Here is a 27,339-nt window from a genome sequence, read left to right on the forward strand (position 1 = left end):
ATATGGAAGCTTAATGTTACCACTTCAAGCTCACTGTACACTTCCAGTGCAAAGAGCTAAATTAGAGAAACTTTTTCCCAGTGCATGAACTGCAGAACGTTTTGCAACTTGCTCAGACAACTGGCCAAGTTTATTTGTGCTGCTTTCATCAGAATGAAAGTTTAAAGTACAATGTGAAAATACACCGAAGATTAGTTCCTCTAAAGAATGTTTCAACAGGAGTTAAGAACAACAGGACAGTCCAGGAATTACAAGGGAAAGAAAATAACAGATGCAATTACAAATACAATTTATTTTCTAGAGAATCAATCCTACTGAATATTTCTTCACAATTCTGAAAATAAAATATCAGCAAACATGAAAAATTAACATACAGTATCTTTTTAAGTACTCTTTTTTTACCCAAAAAGGAGGTAATATGTTGAACTTCAAAATACATTTGTTCAAAGATTATCTTACGCACATTAAAACATGTATAATAAAAATATATGTGAAGAATTTTGCATGGAACTATCTAGGTATTAGGCTGAGTATATTTCTTTCTCTTCGGGTATAAACATATCTCAAATGAACAAACCTATTTTACAATTTTTTAATTATTTTTCATTAAATACATAAAACTCTTGTTTGTAAAATACATGAAACACACAACCCTGATAGTTCTGGATTTGAGTTTTAAAAAGGGAAAATACTTGATGTTTTTTTATTATACTGAGCACATTAGGGAATATTATTTAACTCTTCAATGTGGTAATAGATATATTTAATATTATGAGAGAATGCATCAATCTAGATGTGATGAGTGTAAATATATATTTATTTATTAAGTATGAAGACAATCACATCATTCTCAAAACGCACAATAATACAACCAAGTATCAAGTTTCCACCTTCAATCTGTAACATCCAAGTTTGTATTCTGTGAATGTGTATTTGTATTAAAGTAATTCTGAAAGTAGGTTATAACGAGTTCGTGAAATTAAAACTGAGGGAGCAGAGGGACAGAAATCATCTCTCCCAGCCGAACAACAGATTGAAGGAAGAAATCACTATCCTCAGATAAATATTATTCACCATAGAATTTAAAGAGATAAAACAATGCCAGGCTTGGGATACACTTATAATAATATATTACTTTGTTTTGGCACCCGATTCATTTTTAGAATCTGTGGCTGAGAATGTACGGCAGAACTGCCACATGCATACCATTTACATAAAATACTTTCAATATGTTTCACAAAAATAACAAAAATACAAAAGACTTCCAGTTCACACAATCCCAAACCCAACTTTAATATCTCATTTATATCTCATATATATATAAAACAAGACTGAAAATGCGATAATTTTAGCTATAAAAAAACTGGTCTCTAGAATCCATAATTATATTAAATCTGAACAAGCAAACTTGCCACAACAATGCACCTCAGAACACATAAGCTTTTGCTTTATAGTAGTTTCTTTTCCAATCTAATATATTATATATAATCTATCAGCACTTTTTACAACCGTGACATGGAGACTGGGAGAAATCAGCACAATGCACGGAACTGACAAACATGGGAAAAAAAGATGAGAGGAATTCTCGTAACATTTAAAGAATTATTGCAGTGTATGCTTCAAAGTTTCTAGATTTCAGCATATCAGTTCACAGCATACAAGTACTTTATTGTTCAAAAGAATTTGGAGGCTTCTTTTTAGATTTTTGAACAAAACTAGAAACTCTCGTTACCAAAAAATCTGGGATAGTGCAAAATTTTAACATCTATAACTATTCTCCACGATTATAAAAGTCTCCCAACTACTGTATTCAATTTCTTCAAATGGCATTTAAGCAGAAAATAACCGACCCATCTTTGCTGTTGGCGCATTTTAAAAATATTTTATCTAGAAAGTCTTATTGAGAGAAGATGACTGCACAACATTCACTCAGCAATGCGAGGAATAATCTCTTAAGTCCACGAACACTGGCAATTTCACATTTTCATCTTATTCCTCAGGAAAATAAACACATAATCAGTCTTTCCAATCACAGTGAAGCTTTGATATGGGTCTATCTTAATGCAAAGGAAATCATTGAATTCAAATGCCTAGATTGGCTCCAAGGTAAGCAGAGTTGACCTGTATTTCAAAATATCTTATTTTAGGAATTTAGTTCTTCATAGAATGAGTGTCACACTGTCCAGGGAGGGGAAGTCATTGGGGTAATAAATGCTTTAGTCTCTGTAACCAAAGTTGTCTCATTTCAGCAAATCCACAACCTCTAACATTTCCATGGCAAAAATGTGTCAATTTCATTCTGCCAACAGCAAGGTGGTCTTCAATTTCCTGACCCCTGTTATAAGGCAGCTATACAAATACAGGATTCCCCGTGGACCTTGTGTTTATAAAAACTTGGCTGTGGGCATTTGCTAACTTTTGTGGGTCAACATAAGTCTTATGTCTGGAATGATGGTTTGATATAATAAGGTTTACACGAAATTCAAATTAACACACAGGTTTCAATACTAAATCACCTTAATATACTATTTTTGGCATGCAGCATAGATTGAAATATTCTTGAAACATGAAATATATATTAAAATGAAAAAATATGGAAAACAATATTTTAAAATTGTATAAAAGAGAAAATACATATATTTTCAACTGTTATAATTATTTTCCATTTCGAAAACTACATTCCGGTCAAGATTCTTTAAACACAAGATCTACAACTACAATGTACTGTATATGAAAACAGTCTATGATGCATTCATACAATGACAACACACGCGCCCACATACACTCTCCAAACATTCACTAAATATTATAATGCTGAGCAGGTTTCATCTTTGATAACTCTCACATGCCAGCAAACAAACCAACAGCCCTCACTATGTAATTATTGCTTTCAGAGATAGAAAAATGTTACTTTTTAAATATATATCAATTTTGCAAGGCAAGAACCCACAATGCTGCCGATTCCTGGTTATATGGGCAGTAGGTATGAATGCTGGCACATTCGGTAGCAAGTTAACAAAAACATCAGACGTCTATAAGAATTGTTATATTAGTAAATGTCATTTTTGTGCCTCCAGGTTTGGGAAACACAGTATTAACATTTCTTTGAAGATTTTCTTTTATTTAAATATATTATATATAATTAGGCCTGGACCTTTACACAAATAATGACAACAATGCTAAAAGTTGACACCTCAATCAGTCAAAGCTATTTATTCTTATTCCCCTCCTCACAATAACGGGGCCCAAGAATACAAAAATTGTCTAATACCTTGTGACTAACTTTATTTCATGGGGGATGCAAATAGGATAGCAAACTCTAGTATTTAAATAAATTTTACTTGCACGAACAGCTGTTCTGACGTTCATTTATTGCGTGAAAAGTAGTAATGATTTTCATCTGTTTTAAAGGAAATCAAATAGCATGTACATAATTGGGCCTGAAAATTTAAAGGAAGTCCACAGGTCATTATAACCCTTCCTAAATAAAAAGGAACAATTTAATAACAAAAAATTCAAACCCTGACATTAGTGAAAATTCTTAACTAAAAAACCTGTTTGGTATTAAACAATGAAATGAGGGTTTACCTCTGGGAAGACAAAAATAGTTCCTTTCATATTTAAAAAACTTAAAATTCAATACTAGATGGGCACCACAGTCTCATCAAATTAAACTATTATTTCACTCTGGCCCTTCTCATTTTGAGCAGACTAACATAAAAAATAACTCTCCAGTGTCTATATTTCTCTTTCTAGCTATGTCATTATATAATATATAGTAGTATAATATATATATGTATTTAGGATCATAATAAAATAGAAAAACACTACCACTACTATTCTCAATGTATTATTACATATTGTGCAAACTCATGAAGGGGGAGAAAGAACAGTATACCATTCTGCAATTTTTCCTAATTCCATATCTACAAAATGCATAATTCTCGCTAAGATTTCTCTCCTGAAAAGTTGTTTGGGGGGGAAAATGCAAACTCTCGCCTCTTTTCTCCTTTGGAGATCTAACACCTATCCCTCTCACTTCCAAGTTTAAAGTAAACAGTGTAAACTCCGCAAATAGTGCAGCCGATATCGGCACATTCTTTGCAGTAATGGCATACACTCGAGAAAAAGTAAAAGCTTTATGAAGCAGGTGCCTGACCTTCAAAAAAAAAAATACCCAGGGGCTGAACAGTGCACACACGGTCATACATCTGACCTCAACCCTCTGTTTGCAAGTGACGAGCTTAGTAATTTCCTCGTTTACCCCTGATCTGAGTTTTACCTATTTCCTTATTTAGAAGAACACGTGAAAACTACAATACGCATAAAAAAATAAAAATTTATTTATTTAATTACAATGAGAAGAAAAATAAAAAATAAAGATCTTGTACATTTCCTACAGTGGATTTTCAGCTTCCACAAAAAATCTCAACACATGACAGTACAAACTACATTTAGCAGAGAACATAATATACAATATAATCTTCTCTTGTGAACAATAATAGTAATAAAAAACAAATACTGAACATTTGTGAGGCACATTGCACTCGGGAGGAGATACAGGCAAAGTGAGGAGGTAGGAGTGCAGGCAGTAGTGTACGTATAGGAGAAGGGACAGCTCCGCCAACAACGAAAATAGTACTCACGACCGAGCTGCTGTACCTTCGGACTCCCTTTCAGATATTTGGCAAAATTATAATGTGCAGCGGAAACTAAATGTCTGACAGCGAAGGCTACACACCGATAGGAATGCAATTGATGCGCTCCCACCTCACCATCCCGGCCTCTCCAGAGTGCTAATAATCATCAAAATTCCACACTGACACTTACAGATCGGCAAAGTGGATGTCTTCCGAAGGACACATCAGCTTTCTTCTTCTGCAACCACCTCTTTCTGAATTTGCATTCCGCCCTCAGAAACGCCATCTCCATTCACCCCGCTTCGACGAGCCGATACACTCACTCGCTCACTCGATCACACACACACACACACACACACACACACACACACACACACACACACACACACACACACACACACACAAGCATACATCCTTTACACATAATACAAAAATCTAATCTCGTTAAAATATTTTTAATACTCTTAAAATGTGTGATATATCGATATTTATATATATATAATATAGACAATCTGCTAGAAATGCCGACCCCCCGGCGGACTTTTCCCGACGCAGGTGGCGGGATCGGCGAATCCCGGGGGTGGGAAAATTGGGCGGGAAGGGTCCTTTCGGGCGGGTTGTCAGTGCCGGGAGCGAGGTGGAGGAAGCCGGGAAGCGGACGTACACATTCAAAAAAGAAAAAATTTAAACACACAAACTATAACTCAACATAAGATATAGATTTAAATATTTCTCTCGTTCGTTGTACGAAAGGTTGTGTGTGTGAGTGTGGCCGGGCCAAGCAGAGCCGAGCCGAAGGCCGGGGAGGAGCGGCTGTGGCGACTTATGAAAAAATGCGGATGGCCTGCGCCACTGGCAGCTGACACGCCGGGCAGAGCGCATCTCCACGCTCACACACGTGTGACGCGCAGTCCAGGCAAAACAAGTTGTGACCGCACGGAACCAGCGCCGCATCCACCTCGCGCTCCGCACACACCACACAGTCGCGCCGTCCACTCTGCCCACCTCCACCACCCGTGGCAGTCGTCACTGCGGTGGACACGATGCCTCCGGTGGTAGAGGTCACGGGTGGCAGCACTTGACCACCGTTACCTCCACCGGCAGAGTCGGGAGACACCGACGTAGCAGGTGAAGGCCGCCCCGCCAGGCCAGTCGTCCCGTAAGACCAGATGGATGTAGGCGCCGTTTCGAAGGACGGCGAATCGCCCAGACCCTCGTCTCGCTCGAGGCTACCGCCTCCACTCCCGCTGCCACCCACCGATCCCGTGCTACCACCCCCGGCACTGCCTCCGACCGAGCCGGCACTGCTACCCCATATGGACACCAGGTCTCCTAGACGACCGCCGCCACCTCCACTGCTGGAAGAGCTAGAGCTGGAACAAGACGAGAAAGCACCAGAGGACGAGGAACTGCCCACTGAAGAAGCCGACCCACCGGGAAGGACTCCACCGCCCCCAACACCGATGCCGGCACCACCTCCGACACCGATGCCACCGCCGCCAATTCCATTTGCCGGCCCGTGAAAGCCGCCCAGGCCCGACGCATCTGCACCGCCGTCGAGGTAGTTGAAGAGCGAGCCGAGGCCAGATTTGTACAGCGAGGCGAGCAGGTCTGGCGAATCGTCCACCAGAGAGCCTACAGAAACACCGCCGACACCGGCGAGTGCGCCGTGCCCGCCACCGACACCACCACCGACGCCTACAGCCGCTCCGGCAGCACCACCAGTGCGCATCGCAATGTGTGCCTCTATTTCCCGACGTGCCGTTTCCACGCTGTCTGGCAGCCCCGTAACTTCGAAGACTGGCTCTTTGTCTCTAGATGGCGTCACGATGTATGTGTGCGTCTGATGCTGGATACGCTTGATTGTGGCACCTTTGGGGCCTACCACCAGGCCCACAACACGGTATGGCACACGAACCTGTTCAAAGAGACAGAGAGCACCTTAAATGAGAGCGACTGTGGTGCTTATTTGTGGTATAATTATGCTTTACAGGAAAGATGTTAACTCTTGCCTGCCTACAGTGAAGCAGGTTTCTTACTGTGTAATTAATAGCATATTTGTGTAATTAATAGCATATTTTATATTTTGATACAAGTTTTTCTTATAATAATTGAAATAACTATTATCATCATCCTGCATGCAAATTATGACAGATTTGTTACATAAGGTACACATTTGTGAACAAATGATGCAAACTAATTATGTGTGTCCTCCAATGTGCAGACACACACACACACACACACACACACACACACACACACACACACACACACACACACACACACACACACACACACACACACCCTTTTAGGAAGATGACACTGCAGAAAACTAGTACCAAAGTTATCAATAGTATAAACATAAATGTATTCATTCTACAATATGTGGCACAGATGTCAGCATCAGGTAAACTTGTGCAATGTATGGTGACTGATTTTTGATTGATTTCATAATTTCAGTGAAAGGATGAAATGAATCAAAATTAATTTGACTCATTTTCGCTCTGTGTGTGTACAGTAGATGAGCCATTGGAGATGACAAAACTTGGCATGAGGGACAATCCTAATGCAGCTTCCAAGAATTTTATGTTTGACTCAACTCTTGAAATCTTTCAGTGCAGTAACAAACTGCTTTGCTATGTTAAGACTTAATATGATGCAATTTAATTCTACAAATCTAGCAATAGCATTTATTAGCAATAAGCTTTTGCCAGTGGAACTTCACTGGTTTCCATCATTATGGAGCACAGTCAACAAATGCCATTTCTTTTGTCACAACCATTTTTCTTGTATCTGATCTTTTAAATAGTAGTTGTAGCTGAATGTTGTTCTATCTGAATGTTCTTAGCAGAGGAAATGATTCACATTAGGGATAATGTGTAATGGTCTACTGCAACAGTGTTAGATACATTTATTGGCCATGCTGTACAAACACAACCACATCTCAGAATGACATCAAACTTTAACAGCATATTATTGGCACAGGGAAACTATGCTTGGCAGAGGCAGTGGGAATTTGACCAATACATGGTAATGTAAGCAGGTGGATATGCACACCAACAGATAGGCAGGCAGCACACATCTGTTCCTCAGTTTGCATCCTAGATGCCTACTTGACTGTATGAAGGATCGCATGCTACCAGTAATGCTCTTAAAAGAATGGTGACTGTGTGCCATTAACCCTGCAAGAAAGTCCAACACTCAAGGGTATGAAAGAAAGAGGCATTGACATTACTCTGAGGATATGAAGAAAATTATCACAAAAAATTGAGAGAATGTTGTTTTGAAGTGCTATGTGGAAAAGGGAGGAAAGCAATTGATCTGGTGTCTGGCAAAGATGTAGCCAGAGGACTGCAGAAGCAGACAAGTGGTGCAAACGTGCTATACACAGGTAATTGCCCAAACACTGGACATGCCTGTGAGAGAGATGCATAAAATCCTACAAAACATCTTGCACTGCTATCCATACAGAATCACACTTGTTCAGGAGTTACTTCCTGCTGACCTTCCACCAAAACAAGTGGTCACTCTGGAAGCATTGTACATTGTACTCTAAGAAACAGACAGGAGGAATATCTATTGAATTACAACCATTTGAGGCAGCGTACTGTGCACACAGTCACAACAGTTCAGAAGAGTTGCCAGCTGATGGGACACTACTGATTAACAGCCCATACAGTCCCAACATAGTGCTGCCATATTTCTATCCAGAGGATTTGCCTGCACCGTATACAGTTTAAAGTAGTACTTGAAAAAGAAAGTGGTTTAATGATAACCCCCAGCAGTTTCATAAATTCCCCATTTTTGTACAAAAGAGGAAATAGTACACTAAATCAAGTGAACCTACTGATTTAGTGGACTATTTAATACACAGCAATAATTTTTCATTTACCAAGATTTGGAACAGATGATATTACTCTGTGTGTGTGTGTGTGTGTGTGTGTGTGTGTGTGTGTGTGTGTGTGTGTGTGTGTGTGAGTGAGAGAGAGAGAGAGAGAGAGAGAGAGAGAGATAGAGAGAGATAGAGAGAGAGATAGAGAGAGATAGAGAGAGAGAGAGAGAGAGAGAGAGAGAGAGAGAGAGAGAAGGGGGGGGGGGGGGGAGTGGTCCTCACCTGTATAGTGACATGCCCAGGCACAGCAGCAGGGGGTCCTGGGGGTGCAGAGCCAGACCCACCCCCACCGCCCCCAAGATTACTCTTGCGCGAAGCACGAATCTGCGAGAAGTGTTCTGCTGCAGACAGGATCTCCCTCTTTGCTTTGGCCACATCCTCCTTGCGGCCAGTCACAACAAACACCGGTTCTTCGCCCCTCACGGGTGTCTTGATGTAAGTGTTCGTCTTGGCCCGTAGTGCCTTTATCTTGCACCCTGCACATACAGAAAAACACAATCCTTAAAGCATCAGCTCTAACAACTTCCTACTAAAATTGATATCGCTAAATATATCTACAGAATATTCGGAAGTATCGCCTAAATATGGCTAAGTGTACAAAACTGCCGAGAAGAAATTTTTACCTTCACTTTTGATACGTAAATGTGGAACTGTGCACTCAGCATGTTTCAAGTAATATTCATTCTTAGTTCATAATAAGCAAAATGTTTTAAGACTCAGCTGGTGGGACATTTCATTTCAGGTAACTTTGCCAATAAGGTATGCTAATGCTATGCCAAACATCTTTAATTCACTATCTTTAAATACTACAACCACTTCTAGTTTATATGTTCACAAAATGTACTGAGGTGAGAAGACTCACTGGACAGCAATACGCACATATACAGGTGGCAGTAGTATTACGTACACAAGGTATAACAGAGCAGTGCAATGGCAGAGCTGTAATTTGTACTCTGGTGGTTCACGACAAAAGCCCTCCGACACTTAGGGCTGCACAATGGGAATTAGCAGACTTTCAATGTGGAATGAGGGTTGGAGGTAGATACATTTGATATTACATTTTGGAAATAATTGGAGAATTCAATATTCTGAGATTCACAGTGTAGTGTGCCGAGACTGCCAAATTTCAAACATTATCTCTCACCACGCACAACATAGTGGCCAACAGTCGTCACGTAACAGAGCACTGGGGTCATCCTAGATTTGTCAGTGGTAAGACACGCAACATTAAATGAAATAACAGCAGAAATCAATGTGGGAAATGTGATGAACGTAACCACGACTGCAGTTGAATCCTACACTGGATAACTGTGGCCTGTTCATACGAGTATTGACATCAATTGGCAAGAGCTCAAAGTAGGGCTCAAGTGCAGTGTAGATCCCACGAGACCGTGATCCGAGTTGTCAACAAGCCACTGTGAAGCTGATGGTGGCTCCATAATGGTTTGATCTGTGTTTACATGCAATCGACCGAGTCCAGTGATCCAACGGAACTGATCATTGACTAGAAATGCTGATGTTCAGGTAGTAGGAGACCTTTCTCAGCCATTCGTGGACTTCACGTTCTCAAACAACAATGGAATTTTTATAGATGACAATTCACCATTTCACTATGACCTAGTTGTTCATTGGTTTAATGACCATTCTGGACAATTTGAGTGAATGGTTTGGCCACACCAAGCACCTGACGTGAACACCACTGAACATTTATGGGACATAATCTAGAGGTCAGTTTGTGTAAAAAATACTGCAGTAGCCACACTTTCACAATTACAGACGGCTGCGAAGGCAGAATGGCTCTATATTTCTGAAGGGGACTCCTAACACCTTGTTGAGACCATGCCACGTCAAGTTGCTGCACTGTCGGGCAAAAGGTGTTCCAACACGGTTCAGACGTACCCCATTACTTGTCACCTCAGGGTATAATCTACGATGTTGACAGATGTGAAGGAAGTATCATACGGTGTATGATTCAAAGATGTTTCTTGAGAGCAACTGCAAACAGACTGCCAACTGATGTATTACTCTCAAGACACTTCAGTGCAGTAACTGCCTCGCTAACCACAGATGTTGGACGAACACTTCATTTACTTTTCACACATCTGTCAATAACGTCGTCAACAGAACTCTGTACAGAGTTGAGAACTAGCTGTCAAGCACGTAAATATCAATGGGTGATAGACATTGCATGAAACTAGACAATTGCTTCAGGATTAGCACATTAGATAATGCTCAAAGAAGACAAATCAGTATGACATTGCCAAAATTTTTTTAATGTATTCTAGATGGCCAGAATTACACTTCATAATGAACACACAATGTAATTGCAATGTACCTCAAACTACTTTTGGTATGGCACAGTATACCTGGTCTTCTTCACTGCAGAAAATTATATATAATACAGAAAGCCGACCACACCAGCTGCCAATAAATCCAACACAGGTACTCAGTCTAAAAACAAAACCTGCGAATGACCAGAAATTGAGCATGGTAAAGACAGAAAGGAGAAGTTGCTCCACTAATGAGTGCATGACCTTTAACGCTCGGGGCAGCACCAAAATCTATCCCTCTGTTTGAAATAAATGCACTACCTTTGAATAACTGTGCAACACCTGTACGTTTATGGAGACCACCTCACGAATCAATTTGAACCGAGACTCGTCAGACTAGGCTACTTGTTACCAGTCATAGACAGCCAAATGTCAGTGTTTAGAGCCCCGGGCGAGGCTTAAAGCTTTGTGTCGTGCAGTCACAAAGGTTACACGAGTGGGCCTTCAGCTCCGAAAGCCCATATCGATGATTTTTCACTGAATGGTTCGCAGCATTCAATCTTCAGGTTTGCACTTCTGCCACGTTGAATGATTTTCTGCAGCCGTCGTCGGTCCCGTTCTTGCAGGATCTTTTTCCAGCCTCAGCGATGTCTGAGATTTGGTGTTTCACCGGATTCCTGGAGAAATGGTTGTACGGGAAATCACTTCATCGCTGCCTCGTCCCACCGCTCGTGCGCCGACTAACTCCCATGTTCAAACTCACTTAAATCTTAATAACCTGCCATTGTGACTTGCAGTAACCGATCTACCAACTGCTTCAGACACTGTCTTATATAGGCGTTGCCGACCACAGTGCCGTATTCTGTCTGTTCACGTATCTCTGTATTTGAATATGCATACCTATACCACTTTCTTTGGCGTTTCAGTGCATATTAACCGGAGAAATCTGCAAGTTTCACGAATGTATTTTCTGTCCTCTGTATTCATTTCATACTTCTTCCGGCTATTTATACTTTTATGCAACTTTTCGAGCGATTTGCGTAAACTACGGCCACAAGATGTGACAAAGGCACGACACGTTTTCGGAAACTGCTCGTAATGAACTCTAATAAGCGCCGCAGACACGTTCGAGCAACGAAGAGGTGGTGACGTCACAGCGCAGACGCGGGCACGAGGGAGAAAGGCGGCGGAGGCCAAGGAGGCGCTGCGGGCCGACGTCCTAGCGATGCCCTTCAGGACTCAGCAAACCACAACACAGCTCACCTTGGAGCGTGTCTTTCAACCCTGGCGCCATTCACATCTTTGTTCTCGCCTGGCGAGCGCTCCGCTGCCTCCGCCGTCTCTTCATCTGTATCTCTTAACGCCTTACGATGACGACATGCATATTTCGGGGGTATAGCACAAACAGAAAGATGCTGTTTCGCTAACTTGTTAGTATTCATGCCCCCCCCCCCCCCTCTCTCTCTCTCTCTCTCTCTCTCTCTCTCTCTCTTTTTCTTTCTTTCGGTATTTCTCTGGAGTGAGTCTTGAAAGAAAGTGAAACACAGACCATAAGCAGTTCTGAGAACATCAGAACAGAAAATTTCGAAATGTGGTTCAAATGGCTCTGAGCACTATGCGACTTAACTTCTGAGGACATCAGTCGCCTAGAACTTAGAACTAATTAAATCTATCTTAAAGGACGTCACACACACCATGCCCGAGGCAGGATTCGAACCTGCGACCGTAGCGCCTAGAACCGCACGCCCACTCGGGGGCGGCTCGAAATGTGGTGCTAGAGAAGAAAACCGAGGATTAGGTGGGTAAATTTAAGAGAACGACAACATTAAAACCAGATTTACGGTTTTCTTGAATAAACTATAGTATTATTTGCTTGTTACCATCATGTCTATGATCTGCAATCAGGTACCATAAAAGGCCTCGCCAACGTTTGATCAAAAAAGCCGTTTGTTCCCCGTTCACTGCAATGTGGAATTAACAGCTTCAGGCGGTGGCATCGCTACAGTTACCCGACGTCTGAGTATTTGTAAACATACTTGCAAGTTTTAGCTGGTGTGTTCCTGTGCGTTTTTAATAAGCTTGCTTTGACGCGGGTGGGGGGGGGGGGGGGGTGGGCAAGGAGGCACAACGCACGCTATTAATCGTGTGCTGATGGGGATGTGGGTTATGCTGCAGACGATTTCAAATCCACACTCACTCAGAAGTACAGGTGTCCCAGTTTACTCTGCTGAGGCAGGCCGACACATGTCAGTAGTCATTTGTGGACGCTGTATACAACCAACCGCATGCAATGCGACATCTTTAAGTGGAAGTGGCAGGGTCTATCTGTTCGATCAAGAAAGTACTTACTGTCTTTTTCTGCGGATGCCAATGCTTCGCCGTGTGTCATTCATAGGTTGTGAATATGTAACAAGAAGATAGGTCAGTACAGAAGGCGAGTTGGAACGCATCGCAACCCCACGTCAATAGCAATATCTGGCCGTATCTGTGTTGCGGAGTGGTACTGATACTGCCAGAGCACTCAATCTCTGAAGGGCTACTGGAACAGCTGAGTCCGGTCAGACCGTAATGGAGAGGTTACGAGAAAGGAAGGTTACGACCCAGACTGCCTGTCCCTGCTGACGCGGCAACGTCTCGCACTCCGCCTTCAGGTTCTGCCGTTTCCGTATCAACCGACAGCTTTGTTACTGGGGAAACGAGATTCACAGAATGGTAAGATTATGGCAGTGTTCGTGTGTGGAGACTGGAGTAGTGAGGGCTATCCGGGATGATGGGTTGAATGGGCCTTTCCATTTCGTTTTCGACACGTGTCGAAAATTTCACTTTTACATAAACGATATAGGATGTAATATAATCAATTTGTGAAATGTAAACGTATAATTGGGTAACAAACACCAGGCCGGGAATCGAACCCGGGTCCAGTGCATTGGAGGCAAGCACGTTCCCATCCTGGTAAGCAGGCGGACCTAGGTTGCAGAAGGTACTTTGAGATGAAGGAGCTTGCACTGGATAGAGTTGCGTGGGCAGCTGCATCAAACCAGTCTCTCAACTGAAGACCACAACAACCCAGTCATCAGCAATTTTACACACACACACACACACACACACACACACACACACACACACACACACACACACACACACACACACACACGTGTTCCCCTAATTCTTTTGAGCAGTTCATTTCCGTTCATCTTTCCAGAGCTACTGGTAATAGAACCTAGTGACATTAAACTTGAGCATCTTCCCCATCAGAACACGCTTCTCTGCAATTCCGTGACTGAAGCTGTTTGCTGAGTACTCATGCTGCCCGCACGCACGCAAATACGAGCGTGTGCTGTGGCCACGCCCTCTCGTCACTTGGTGGCGCACAATGATGCGACGCCGGGGCGTTTCCTGGAGAGAGGCGCGGCTATCTTTGGAATGCCGCGGCTCAGACAGATGGCTGTCTCGAGGGCTCTGCCGCCGCCCACAGAAAGGTCGGATTTATTCTCGGCACCGCACCTACACCACGCACGGCGCTAACATGCTAAGCAGCCACTGTCGCGGCAGTGAAGTTTTCCACGTGTGCCCAAAACCTGTCCAAAATGGGAAACTTGTTACCGAAAAGGCACCGACAACTCGGTGTGAATGTCCGTCAATATTACAAGTTGAGCGCTCGGTACATTAAAGGAATACTAGGGGGAGCGAAATCGTGCCCACAGGCACTGACTTACCACTATTCACTTACGCAAGAAGGCATCCACGTAACTACGTTATGGAGTCGCGTACTACTGTTTCGGCAAGCCCAGGCAAAGCTAATGAATCCGCAGAAACTCTGGAAATCGAAACCGGTTCAAATAACACCATCTACAAGTAGAGTAGTCAGCTTCCCAATGCGCAGCAAGCAAGGAAAATCCGCGACCCGTTATAGTTAGTCAAGCTTCTGAATTTTTGATTGATTCGTCAATCACGTTAGGTTTTTGGTTCGTCTGATAACAATTTGGCCTACAGAAGTCAACAACTCGTTCGACTCACGCCATGTAACCAAACTACAGCGAACTGGTAGAGGCTAACAGGACTTGACATTTCGTGGACATATACATTTATGAACTATTACCCGGATTGGGTATGTAAATCTACCTAAAGTAGAATTAAGTCAGGAGTTGAAGAATTAGGAAATAGCTCGATGAAAATAGAATGATTCTGTTAATTGGGCAGCAATAATACTGACGACAGCTGATATCAAGAGATGTAAAATGTAGACTGGAAAGCTTTCATGAAAATTTTAACAGCGAATAAATTGCACGTGTTAGGAAGTCTCTTCTGGAAGTATTTTAATTGGAGCCTATACGTCCAATGCTTTCGAAATGTGGCGCTACAGAAGAATGCTGAATATTAGATGGGTAGATCACATAACTAATGAGGAGGTATTGAATAGGACTGGGGAGGAGTTTGTTGCACAACTTTACTAGAAGAAGGGACCGGTTGGTAGGGCATGTTCTGAGGCATCAAGGGATCACGAATTTAGCATTGGAGGCAGCGTGGAGGGTAAAAATCGTAGAGGGAGACCAAGAGATGAATACGCTAAGATTCAGAAGGATGTCTGTTGCAGTAGGTACTGGGAGATGAAGCTTGCACAGGACAGTAGTATGGAGAGCTGCATCAAACCAGTCTCACGACTGAAGACCGCAACAACATAGTTATGCGGCCGGTTATAAGATAAGAACTAGAAGCGTCCCTGAATCCAGGTGTTCATTTTTGATACTTGTGGTTCAATCCCAGTAGTTTCTACACTACTGTTGCCATGTGCCACACGGCGCCACCGTAGTTTAGTTTTTACGTCTGCAGCAGGGCTTCGCTCCGGGCGCCGGTCGGTGGTCTCGCGCTGGTGACGTCGGGGCCGGAAGCGAACCCACGTGAGGCGGCTCGGCGGCGCGTTCAACGGCCGGCCTGGGCCAACGCCAGCCGCGCACGGCTGGCGCATCGCTCACTCTGCCGGGAGGGAGCGCAGCCCCGCGTGATCGCATACGCCACCAGAAGTCTCCACACCTGACGCGCCGGCATAAAGGCAATGAAGCGGTGCAAAATATTTTGTGAACCGAGGAAAGTGAGAAACTTCTCTACGCCTAACAAGGTAACTGGTCCCTAGGACAGTCCACCACGTCCAGAATTGCTGCAGAGTGGCTCCAGGAACGCCCTTCTAGTTTAATCACTTCCGCTGGGCACCAAACTCGGAGACACGAACGTCGTTGAGCGTATCTGGGATGCCTTGCAACGTGCTGTTCAGAGGAGATACCCACCCCCTCGTACTCTCCGCAGCCCTGCAGGATTCAGTGTAAAGTGCCTCCAGCACTACTTCAGACAGTAGTCAAGAGTCCGTGCCACGTCGTGTTGCGACACTTGCGTGCTCGCGAGGAGCCCGACGATATCAGGCAGGTGTACCAGTTACTTTGGCTGTTCAGTGTATCTTCTGGAGTACCACATGATACTGTATCATCAATTAAAAGGTTTCGCGTTCTGGTGCAGGGCGACCGCCGTGTCATGTTCTCTCAGTGGGGTTTTTTGGATGCGATACGAAGAGGGGTGGGGACAGTACACCGCTCAAGTGGCTCCTCAATTGGCATCACGACGCCGAGAGCACCCGATTCGGTAATCTCTCGCCAATATCGGGAATCAAATTCGCGCTACACCACCATAGACGCCGCCAGCCAACCGAGCACTGAGCGAGCGGTCGGGCACGGTGAATGTATTTACGGAGGTCGACTTCGGCGTCATTACCGGTCACAGCGCACGCCGGCAGCGTGCTGAGGAAGGTGAGCTACACCGGGACAGAATCCGCGCGGTATGTTAACAACCGTGATCTACACTGGCGGGCGTCAGTGGTTTTTAGGCGATTTCGCACGCTTAGGCTCGTCCTACATAAATCTTCTTAATAGTGTTCCTGCTAAATTTGTTGTTGTTGTTGTTGTTGTTGTCTTCAGTCCTGAGACTGGTTTGATGCAGCTCTCCATGCTACTCTATCCTGTGCAAGCTGCTTCATCTCCCAGTACCTACTGCAACCTACATCCTTCTGAATCTGCTTAGTGTACTCGTCTCTCGGTCTCCCTCTACGATTTTTACCCTCCACGCTGCCCTCCAATGCTAAATTTGTGATCCCTTGATGCCTCAAAACATGTCCTACCAACCGATCCCTTCTTCTAGTCAAGTTGTGCCACAAACTTCTCTTCTCCCCAATCCTATTCAATACCTCCTCATTAGTTACGTGATCTATCCACCTTATCTTCAGTATTCTTCTGTAGCACCACATTTCGAAAGCTTCTATTCTCTTCTTGTCCAAACTAGTTATCGTCCATGTTTCACTTCCATACATGGCTACACTCCAAACAAATACTTTCAGAAACGACTTCCTGATACATAAATCTATATTCGATGTTAACAAATTTCTCTTCTTCAGAAACGCTTTCCTTGCCATTGCCAGTCTACATTTTATATCCTCTCTACTTCGACAATCATCAGTTATTTTACTTCCTAAATAGCAAAACTCCTTCACTACTTTAAGTGTCTCATTTCCTAATCTAATTCCCTCAGCATCACCCGATTTAATTTGACTACATTCCATTATCCTCGTTTTGCTTTTGTTGATGTTCATCTTATATCCTCCTTTCAAGACACTGTCCATTCCGTTCAACTGCTCTTCCAAGTCCTTTGCTGTCTCTGACAGAATTACAATGTCATCGGCGAACCTCAAAGTTTTTACTTCGTCTCCATGAATTTTAATACCTACTCCAAATTTTTCTTTTGTTTCCTTTACTGCTTGCTCAATATACAGATTGAATAGCATCGGGGAGAGGCAACAACCCTGTCTCACTCCTTTCCCAACCACTGCTTCCCTTTCATGCCCCTCGACTAAATTTACGAAATAAAAATTAAGGACTTTTAAGAACCTTTTCTTCCTCACAGTAGTTGGACTCTACATTGTAGTGAGATCACGAATAAAATAGACATGCATCACCCAAAGGTAATTATTAGTATTGCTTCTGTACACTTTGCTAGATGGGCTCCCGCAATGTACTGAAATGTTTGCGTCCTGAAGCGTTCCTGTTTCGGGTTCGATCTGCTGGCGGCGCAGCTCCCATCACGTGATCCAGCTTCTTCGTTATTGCGTCTCGAAAGCTGCCGAGAAACAATCCGGTAAATGCCGTATCGAATTTGAACAGTTTCAGCGTAATTCACATTTTTAAGCTGAAATATCTTGCTATGTGAATTCTACGTCTGTGTGTAACCTAAACAAAGTGCTCGCGAAATTAAGTTATGGTATATAATTTGTTGGTGTAGCACGGAGTTCAACGAAGCCCAAGTAATTTATCTATCTTTGTTACTTTCACTGCTCTTCTTTTGACTCAAGTACTACATCTTTCCGGTAAATTTACACAATTTCGAGCGATCGTGAACCTGCATTTTGTTGCCATGTTAAAATTTGCCAAAATATGGTGGAGTTTACAGAATGTCACCTCACTAATATCTCGTGACGAAGCAATTTTGAGAGAATTCTGAAACTTGTGTTAGGTGGCAAACTGAGATCCGTAGCTTACGAAAATGCACATCCTTGGTACACAAATGTATGTGTAATGTCTTAACTTATGCTGTTCCAAAATACAAATTTTCATTTCACCAGCTATTGATGGCCTTTAAAAATTACATTCTCCCACCGAAAAAGTTTGTAGTAAGTGGAGTAACAAATTTGTGTAAGTCATATGACAAAATACTGTCCTCTTGGCACGCTATCATTTGCCAGAATATCCTTTCGTTTTGTCAAACCGTTCATGAAATATAAGGCATGTTGTGATTACTTCATTCTATCGCTGGCGCCCGCGCAATCGCAAATGAGTGTGCTACAACAGATCAGTTTTCTCGAGACTGGTGACAGACCTCCACCGAAGTCTAAAGAAAAATACAAGTCCTCGGCTAAATTTCAAACACAGCAACATATTAAAAATTATGCACCAAACGCAAAACCATAGCGACCTATTTTTCATGGCATACTTTTTCGAATTTCGCGCACAATTACTATGACCATTAAGAAAATGATGGGCATGCAACATGAAGCTGCCAAAACAGACACAAACGCGAAAATTCGATTTTTTAACCGAACAGATTCCGTAAAATCTGTTTAGAATGATTGCAGGACGCGCGACTCTATTCTGCTTCGGAACGTGTCGCCGGTCGACCGGTAGTTGACCAGCAATGTGTAGGCTCCCCCTCCCAAACAAAGGAATGAACTCAGCGCTTCGGACGTAAATCGGTCACTGCACTGTATCCTGCGCGGACTATGCAACTCCGTTAGGACCAGAGAAACTGACGCATATCTTTTTACGAGCCGAAAAAGAAAGTGACTACCAGCGGTACACCCTACCGCGTACTCCCTATGTTGGCTGCTATGTAGGCAAATGCAATTCCCTGCTAACAAGGGAACCTCCCCATCGCAACCCCCTTAGATTTAGTTATAAGTTGGCAGAGTAGATAGGCCTTATAAACTGAACACAGATCAATCGATAAAATAGGAAGAAATTGTATGGAACTATGAAAAAATAAGCTAAATATACGAACTGAGTAGTCCATGCGGAAAATATAAAACATCAAGGATCGTTTGAGTTCAGGAGCGCCATGGTCCCTTGGTTAGCGGGAGCAGCTGCGGAATGAGAGGTCGTTGGTTCAAATATTCCGTTGAGTGAAAAATTTAGTTTATTTTCGCAAAGTTATTATCTGTCCGTCCGTTCATTGACGTCTCTGTTCTCTGTAATAAGTTTGTGTGTGTGTGTGTGTGTGTGTGTGTGTGTGTGTGTGTGTGTGTGTGTGTGTTTTGCGACCGCACCGCAAAACCATGCGATTAGTAGACGAAAGGACGTGCCTCTCCAATGGGAACCGGAAACATTTGATCGCAAGGTCATAGGTCAACCCATTCCTCCACAGGAAAACACGTCTGATATATTCTACACGACACTGGTGACGGCATGTGCGTCACATGACAGGAATATATTGTCGACCCACCTAACTTGTACGACCCCCTTAACTTGTACACTTGGCGCATGGGTAAAAAGATTCTTCTACTTTGCCCGATTGAGGTTTTCTTGTGGGTGTGATAATCACTCCCAAAAAAGTGATGAAAACAGAGTTTGTCAAATAAACTGCAACAAATGAATGCAACAGTTTCATAGTCGCACGGTTTTCCCTGTGCTCTGTCAAAACATATGTTTTTAACGTTTTCATACAACGTCCCCATACTACGGTGCAGTTACCTCGCATAGGACGGACGGACAGATAATTCTCTGAAAGTAAAAAATTAAACTTTTCAATCGAGGTAAGACTTGAACCAAGGACCTCTCATTCCGCAGCTCCTCACGCTAACCACGGGACCATTGCGCTCATCAACTCAGACACTATGTTGCTGATGTTGCGCATGGACAACTCGGTTTGTATATTATGCTTATTTTTTCGTAGTTCCACACAGCTTCCTGTTTGTCGATTGATTTGTGTTCAGTTTTTCAAGGCCTATCCACTGTGCCAACTTATAACTAAATCTTAGGGAGGGAGGGAGGGGGGGGGGTGCGATGGGGAGGTTCCCATGCAAGAACGGCTGGCAGCACGTTGGCAACACTGTTGTGTTCACATCAGATGCAGTCAGCAACGTATTTTATTCGAGATTCTGCAACAACAGCAGTGCTCAGTTGCGTCGCCTGCCCCATTTGACGCTGCTCGGCTGGTGCGCACTTTCAGGGACGGCCAAAGCCAGAAGGCGTGCGCCCCCAGTCACTCGTTTACTAGCAGGGACTGTATAGCTGCTGGGCTGTGTACGCCAAGAGAGCGACACACCACACCACGCCACGCTGGGGGAGCCGACATATTTTTACCGCGGCCGCTGGAAATAGACGCGAACGTGTGGCATCGGCTACAGCACGCTGCAGGCGACAGCACCCAGCCAGGCCCTTCCCGCGTCCTTGGGGGAACCGGCGCGGCACCGTTTCGCAAGGGCCCACAACCGGCCCTTCCGTGCCCCCGCGGCGCCTTTCACAGCCGCACAGGGATGTCCACAGCGCGACGCCGGTCCAGATAACAACACGTGTGTGAAGCCGTAAGCTCTGCGGCTCAGCAGGTAACTGCCACACTGGAAATGCCGAGCCCCGATTCTCACAGCCACAAGTTCTGTCACCCACAGTTTCTTTCAACCCTGGCAACTCCTTCAAAATGCCTCCGAGCACTATGGGACTTCTGAGGTCATCAGTCCTCTAGAACTTTAAAGACTAGCGACTAGAACCACTCTGCCACTCCGGCCGGCGGCAACTCCTTAGTTTGGAATTCAAGTTCAGATAAGATCCCAACTTGCTGGGTACGTCAGATCAAAACGTAGGAAGGGCTAGGACCCACGACTACCATTCCTAACACGCCTACTTAAGTGCGGCGATTATCAGACGAACGTTATGGCGCAGAAAGCGTTTCACATGGTGTGTAAACCGATATACTACACGTGTGAAGTTGACACACTGCGTATGGCAGCGACTGTGCGCATGGCAGCGACTGTAAAGAACTTTTCCCATTTACAGTTGCTCCCATCAGCCAGCGCGCCAAATGCCAACTTTGCGCGAATATGACTAACCTGCGTAGCTGGATTCAGACTGTTAGGTCACAACTTTACGTCGTCGCGGCTTTAACACATCCCACAAACTTTGAAAATGTTGGAATTGAAATAGGAACAATTTTTTTCAGCCATGTGTGGAATACTTACTAACAATAAAACCGAAGTAACTGAGCAATTAGCAAATGAAGGAAACAAACTTAAATTCGCTTAGAAGACAGTGCTGATCTGCGGTAAATTTCAGGCAAATGAACTTCGTGAAATCCATTATAGCGGGTAGTAACATGAATTTCCGTGCAGGCACTGGTAATTATGGCTGAGTAGACCCACATATCACAAAAAGCAAATGCAAATTACATCCTCCAATTTCCATGAACACGTTTTTTCCAACATTTCTTCACTAGCCACAGAAGAAAAGAAGCAAGTTCCTTTTCACGCTTCAATCTTCAATGTTTAAAGTTTCAGTACTACGTAAAGCTGTGCTTCACAGATATTCCGAAAGCCGTCCAAACGACTCTTTCTCTGTGCATTTGTTTTGGATAAATTTAATGTGTCAGTTTCTGCTTAACCACGGGAAGTCATTCTCGTGTGTGCGCTATGGAATTACCAACGTTCATGAGACCTTCGTCGTGATACTTCAGTCTTTAGACTGACATAAATTTAATTGCTAAGTGTAATCATTCGTTGACACGGTAACTGAGTACGGATACGAGGTCTGTTCAAAAAATTCCGGAATTTTGTCCTCAAAATTTTTCTAATCTTACCTTTTACTTATTGTGCATCGCCTCCTCCTAAACACTTTCTTCCACAGTTGATTCATCAGTACCAAATCCGTTTCCACTTCCGGAAGCAGTATGGCACGCCCTCTTGCTGGATCGCGGAAAACGCCCTCTGCGAATTCTCTTTTCTCTCTTCTATCGTTGCAAATTTTCATCCTTTCAGCGAGTTATTTCAACTTTTTTTTTATTTCCGAAGTCGGCTGGCATCGTATGGTCCTCTTTTAAGGATCCTCTCGTTCTCACTTGAGCGATCCAAAAACTCTTTACAGATTGAGAGGCGAAGGTCTTTCTGGTCCTGATTCATGAGCCGTGGGACGAACTGCGGTAACACGACAAATTACAAGATGCTGTGTCAGGATTTCATGACACGATCCAACTGAAACGTTGAATTCTTCTGAAATTTCTCCGACAATCAGTTTTTCGATTGGCGCACACAATTCCGATGTTGTTCCTATACATGAGCGTCGCCGGTCCACGTCTAAGAGTGTCCTGAACGCGTGTCATCTTTAACTTCTGTCTGGCTAGTTTTAAACCATGTAAGCCATTAGAGACACAGCACGCTTATTGCATTACTGGGTGTCTCTCTGCAAAGATTTTCTCTAGTTTCACGCAAAATTCATGCAAACGCGTTGCTCGTGTAACTACCATCTCGAGACCGAAGCTGATGTCACGGAGGTTCTCAAAATCTTAACGAACAGCGGAAATTGCTACTCCTCCCTCCCTCCCCCCCCCCCCCCCCCCACGTTACTGCGTAGTTACGAGCTGAGTCACTTTCTCCATTCAGCATGAAACGCCACAGCGGTGGACCCAATGAATTGAACAACGCGCAGAGCACGCGATATTATGACGGTCGGCGGAGGGAACACGTGCGCGGTCCCACAAGACAGCTGACACGCTCGCTCAGTTCGCGCGGCAGCCGCCAGCGGCAGCACCGGCGCCTCTCGCCGCTGCAGCTCAGTCACACGCCAGCACCGCCTGCCGCCCGCTATCAACAAACCGAATAGCCCCGTGTTCAGCACACAACTCGCGCTTTGTCCAGAATGTACCACCTGGAGGAACTAAAAGGCACCACCACGGCTTGCGGCGGCAGCTTTCAACTTTGAACGCCAACGTTAACGAGGTCCGTGTAGCAATCACAATATTCTCGGACGCACAACGAGTTTTCTCAGCAGTGAAACGGCGTGGGCGATCGTCCGACGTTTTTATGGGATTTCGCAGGAAGGTCTTAAGGTCCACAGTCGAGGGCATTGGCCACACGGCTGTAGTACGTTACCTCACACCATCCGAGAATTCCATCAAAATTCAAGCAAGCCATACTCAAAAAAAACGGCTTGTTAAGGTACAAGGCGTGCAATAAAATAGTGGTCAATAATTACGGAACAACAGCTTTGTGCAGTTACGAGACCTCATAATGGTTCATGTTCATTGCGTATAATCGTCCTCAAATGATTTACTTTAACTCGCACTGTCTCGCTCAGCGTTACGTACTCCACATACGCAATCAAGTCGGTAACAGGACAATATTTTCAGAATGCGCTGCCGGAAAGCTCCCATTTACTGTCTTTTCTTCACACACTTCGGTGCGGCAAGTCGGACGACTGACTAATTAGGTCGTCAGGTCGAACAGGAAAACTAGTTAGGGTACTATATCTCTTGCTCATCACGGAATGGTCTTCGGTGAAAATTCAGACAGTATCCTGTGACATGTCTTACCCCGTCTCTCTCGAAATGACCAGGAGAGGAAACTGAAAAATTTGAAGGCATTCGCAGGCTTTATCTATATTATCACGTACACCATTCTGGAATGCGCACACGCGCGTTAGAGAGAGAGAGAGAGAGAGAGAGAGAGAGAGAGAGAGAGAGAGAGAGAGAGAGAGAGAGAGAGAGGGGGGGGGGGGGGGGGGGGGGGATACATGCAGGTAGGAATTCTGAGTGAATCCGAGTTCCAATAATTTTCTCAAGTTCCGTGTAAGGGAGCCTTTGTCTCCCGTGGCTCGTTACAGTGTTAACCCGAATTCGTTAATTTATCCATCAGTAATGGACCCGCCCGGGAAGGCATGCGTGTTAACGAGCAGTTTCCGGAACGGAAGAGTGCACCGGCCCTGGATCGAATAGCCGAAGGGTCGGTGCGCTGGGATGGCCGCCCTGTGGTTTTTAGGCGGTTTTCCACATCCCACTGGGTGAGTACCGAGCTAATGCCCAACCCCACCTATGTTACACGATTCGCCAACATTCAGAAAACTTTCGCTCCTTCTGGCATGCAGAACACTACACGCAGATCGTAGGGCCACACACATTCGCATCAGGGGGGGGGGGGGGGGGGGGGCGGCGGCGCGAGTGTAACAGTGTCGCGATATCAAGGGTATCCCAACGCTCCCTCCCCCCCCTCATTAGTTCGTCAAAAAATGAACACAAATCAAGCACAAAAACAGGAAGAAAAATGCAGCAATTCTTACATGTGATACTTGTGTAGAACAAATAGGAGGTAAGTACGTCTACAGGTCCCTTCCCTTCCTTATACCTCTGATCCAAGCTAACGTTACACCACGATACAGACAAATCTGTATTCAGCGAACAGATACGTCAATAACCGGAGGGATAGTTCGTTGTCAAGGGTCATCACAGTGATGGACTTGCAAACAGGGAGATCCGTGTTAGCCCTCGTGATAATCTCACGAGGGCTAACACGGATCTCCCTGTTTGCAAGGGCAAGTCCATCACTGTGATGACCCTTCACTGTTTCTATTTTGCTGGTCCGCAGCTCGTGGTCGTGCGGTAGCGTTCTCGCTTCCCAAGCCCGGGTTCCCGGGTTCGATTCCCGCCGGGGTCGGGGATTTTCTCTGCCTAGTGATGACGGTGTTGTGTGCTGTCCTTAGGTTAGTTAGGTTTAAGTAGTTCTAAGTTCTAGGGGACTGATGACCATAGATTTTAAGTGCCATAGTGCTCAGAGAGCCATCTATTTTGCTTTCTTTTCACGATTCTGTACACAGTCTTCCTGTTTTATTGCTTTGTCAGGTTTTCACGGGCCACCCACTGAGCCACCTTACCACTAAATCTGAGTTTCTAAAAATGGCGACCCTGAGCCGAATTAGGTCAAGGACACAATAAAAGGCAGCTCGATCTACACCTAATTGAATACCGTAACTTTACAATCGTGCAAATTTCCACGTTTTGCGCCGTGTCTCATTTTTGAACAAAATAGTTTTATCATTCACAACACTTGCTACTGAAAACTGATGCCCACTTCACACTTCCACCTTCAATCGGCACTGAGTCAGGCTTATGACTTTTTTTAACAAAAGTGAAGGTTGTTTGGGTGACGACTTAAAAATATCATAATCACATCATTACTCAGAACCGAGCCACTGGAGACACTGTGTCCGTTACACCAAAATGTTCAGCAAATATCGTACAATCTCCGAAGACATGAGACAGTTCGTGAATCTACACGACGCCACTTCTTCCTGTGTACAGCGGCGCCGTCCTTCCAGCTCGGCCAGCCAGGTGCCTAATATTAGCAGCGGCGTCCCCCACCTCAGCTGACGGCCACCACGTGCCGTCTGGCACAGCACAGCTGATCGCCGGCTCGGCAACGCTACTTGTCTAGTACAGTGGAGCACACCGATCCACACCAATGCTCGGTATCTTCAAATCTCACCTCTCTGTGGTATCGCAGGTTGTACTACTGCTAGTCAACAGTAATACACTGATGGGCCAAAGGAACTGGTACATCTGCCTAATACTGCGTGGGGCCCCCGTAAGCACTGATGTAATGCTGGAGGGAACTGACACCATGAATCCTGCAGGCCGCTCCACAAATCCGTAGGAGTACTAGGGCGTGCAGATCTCTTCTGAACAGCGCGTTGCAAGACATCCTAGATATGCTAAAAAATGTTCATGTCTGGGGAGTTTGGTGGTAGGCGGACGTGTTTAAACTCAGAGGAGTGTTCCTGGAATCGCTCTGTAGCAATTCTGGACGCGTGGTTGTCGCACTGTCCTGCTGGAGTTGCCCAAATCTGTCGGAATGCACAATGCACACAAATGGATTCAACATTCGTGCCACCTGTCAGTCTTACCGTATTAAGAGCCCCATACCACTCTAAATGGACACGGCCCCACACCATTACAGAGCCTCCACCAGCTCCGACAGTCCCTGCTGACATACAGGATCCATGGATTATTGAGGTAGTCTCCAGAACCATAGACGTCCATCCACTCGATAGAATTTTGAACGAAACTCGTCCGTGCAGCCAATGCGTTTCCAGTCGTCAACAGTGCAATGTCGGTGTTAATGGTCCCAGGCGAGGTCTAAAGCTGTGTGTCGTGCAATCGTCGAGGGTACACGAGTAGGTGTTCGGCTCCTTAAGTCCATAGAAATGACGTTTCGTTGAATGGTTCGCACGCTGACACTTTTTGATGGCGTAGCACTGAAATCTGCAGCAATTTGCTGAAGGGTTGCACTTCTGTCATGCTGAATGATTTTCTTCTGGCGTCGTTTGTCACATTCTTGCAGGAGCCGCAGCCATGTCGGAGTTTGACGTGTAGTCGGTTTCCTGATATTCACGGTACACTCGTAAAATCCTCATACGGGAAAATCCCCACTTCACCACTATCTCTGAGATGCGGTGCCCCATCGCTAGTGCGAATACCACGTTCAAAATCACGTAAATCTTGATAATCTGCCATTTTAGCAGCAGTAACCGATCTAACATCTGCGCCAGACACATAGGCGTTGTCCGCCCCCCCGGTAGATGAGTGAACTTTCACCCTATGGATCACTTTGGGATAAGAACGTAGCGTCCAAAATCACAACCTCCTCTGGTTTTGGCTCTGGGGCGGGGGGGAGGGGGGGGGGGGAATGGGCTGCCAACAATAAACGCTGTTCCCAGGAGCCTTTGAGCCGTCATGAAGGCGAACCGTTGACACACCCCACATTAAGGTCCATTAATGTGTGTCCGTATACTACAGATAGCCTTACTGGCACGAAGTATCTAGGTATCGCCTCGTATCTAAACTGCCCCAACATTTTCTGCAGTACTTTCGAGTTCAGAAGCCGCGTGCTCCAGCTTGTTTCGCGGCTGACCTTGCAGTGTAAGCCAGTTTGTTGCCTGTGTGTGTTCCAAAGCTCTTCCGCGTGTGCTCCGTT

General features: G+C 44.6%; 1 protein-coding gene across 1 annotated transcript in view; it reads right to left on the bottom strand.

The window, feature by feature from the left end:
* Positions 1-272: 272 nt before the first annotated feature.
* LOC126281567 (RNA-binding protein MEX3A) overlaps positions 273-27,339 on the bottom strand; it is a 124,704-nt gene continuing 97,637 nt past the window's right edge. The window contains exons 2-3 of the mRNA XM_049980640.1: positions 8,755-9,008; positions 273-6,558 (exon numbers count right to left, since the gene is read on the bottom strand). Of these exons, the coding sequence (XP_049836597.1) occupies positions 5,464-6,558; positions 8,755-9,008 (1,349 nt within the window). The 3' untranslated portion in view covers positions 273-5,463. The remainder of the gene's footprint in view (positions 6,559-8,754; positions 9,009-27,339) is intronic.

This window comes from Schistocerca gregaria, chromosome 7, assembly GCF_023897955.1.
Source record: "Schistocerca gregaria isolate iqSchGreg1 chromosome 7, iqSchGreg1.2, whole genome shotgun sequence".
Classification (NCBI taxonomy): Eukaryota; Metazoa; Arthropoda; class Insecta; order Orthoptera; family Acrididae; genus Schistocerca; species Schistocerca gregaria.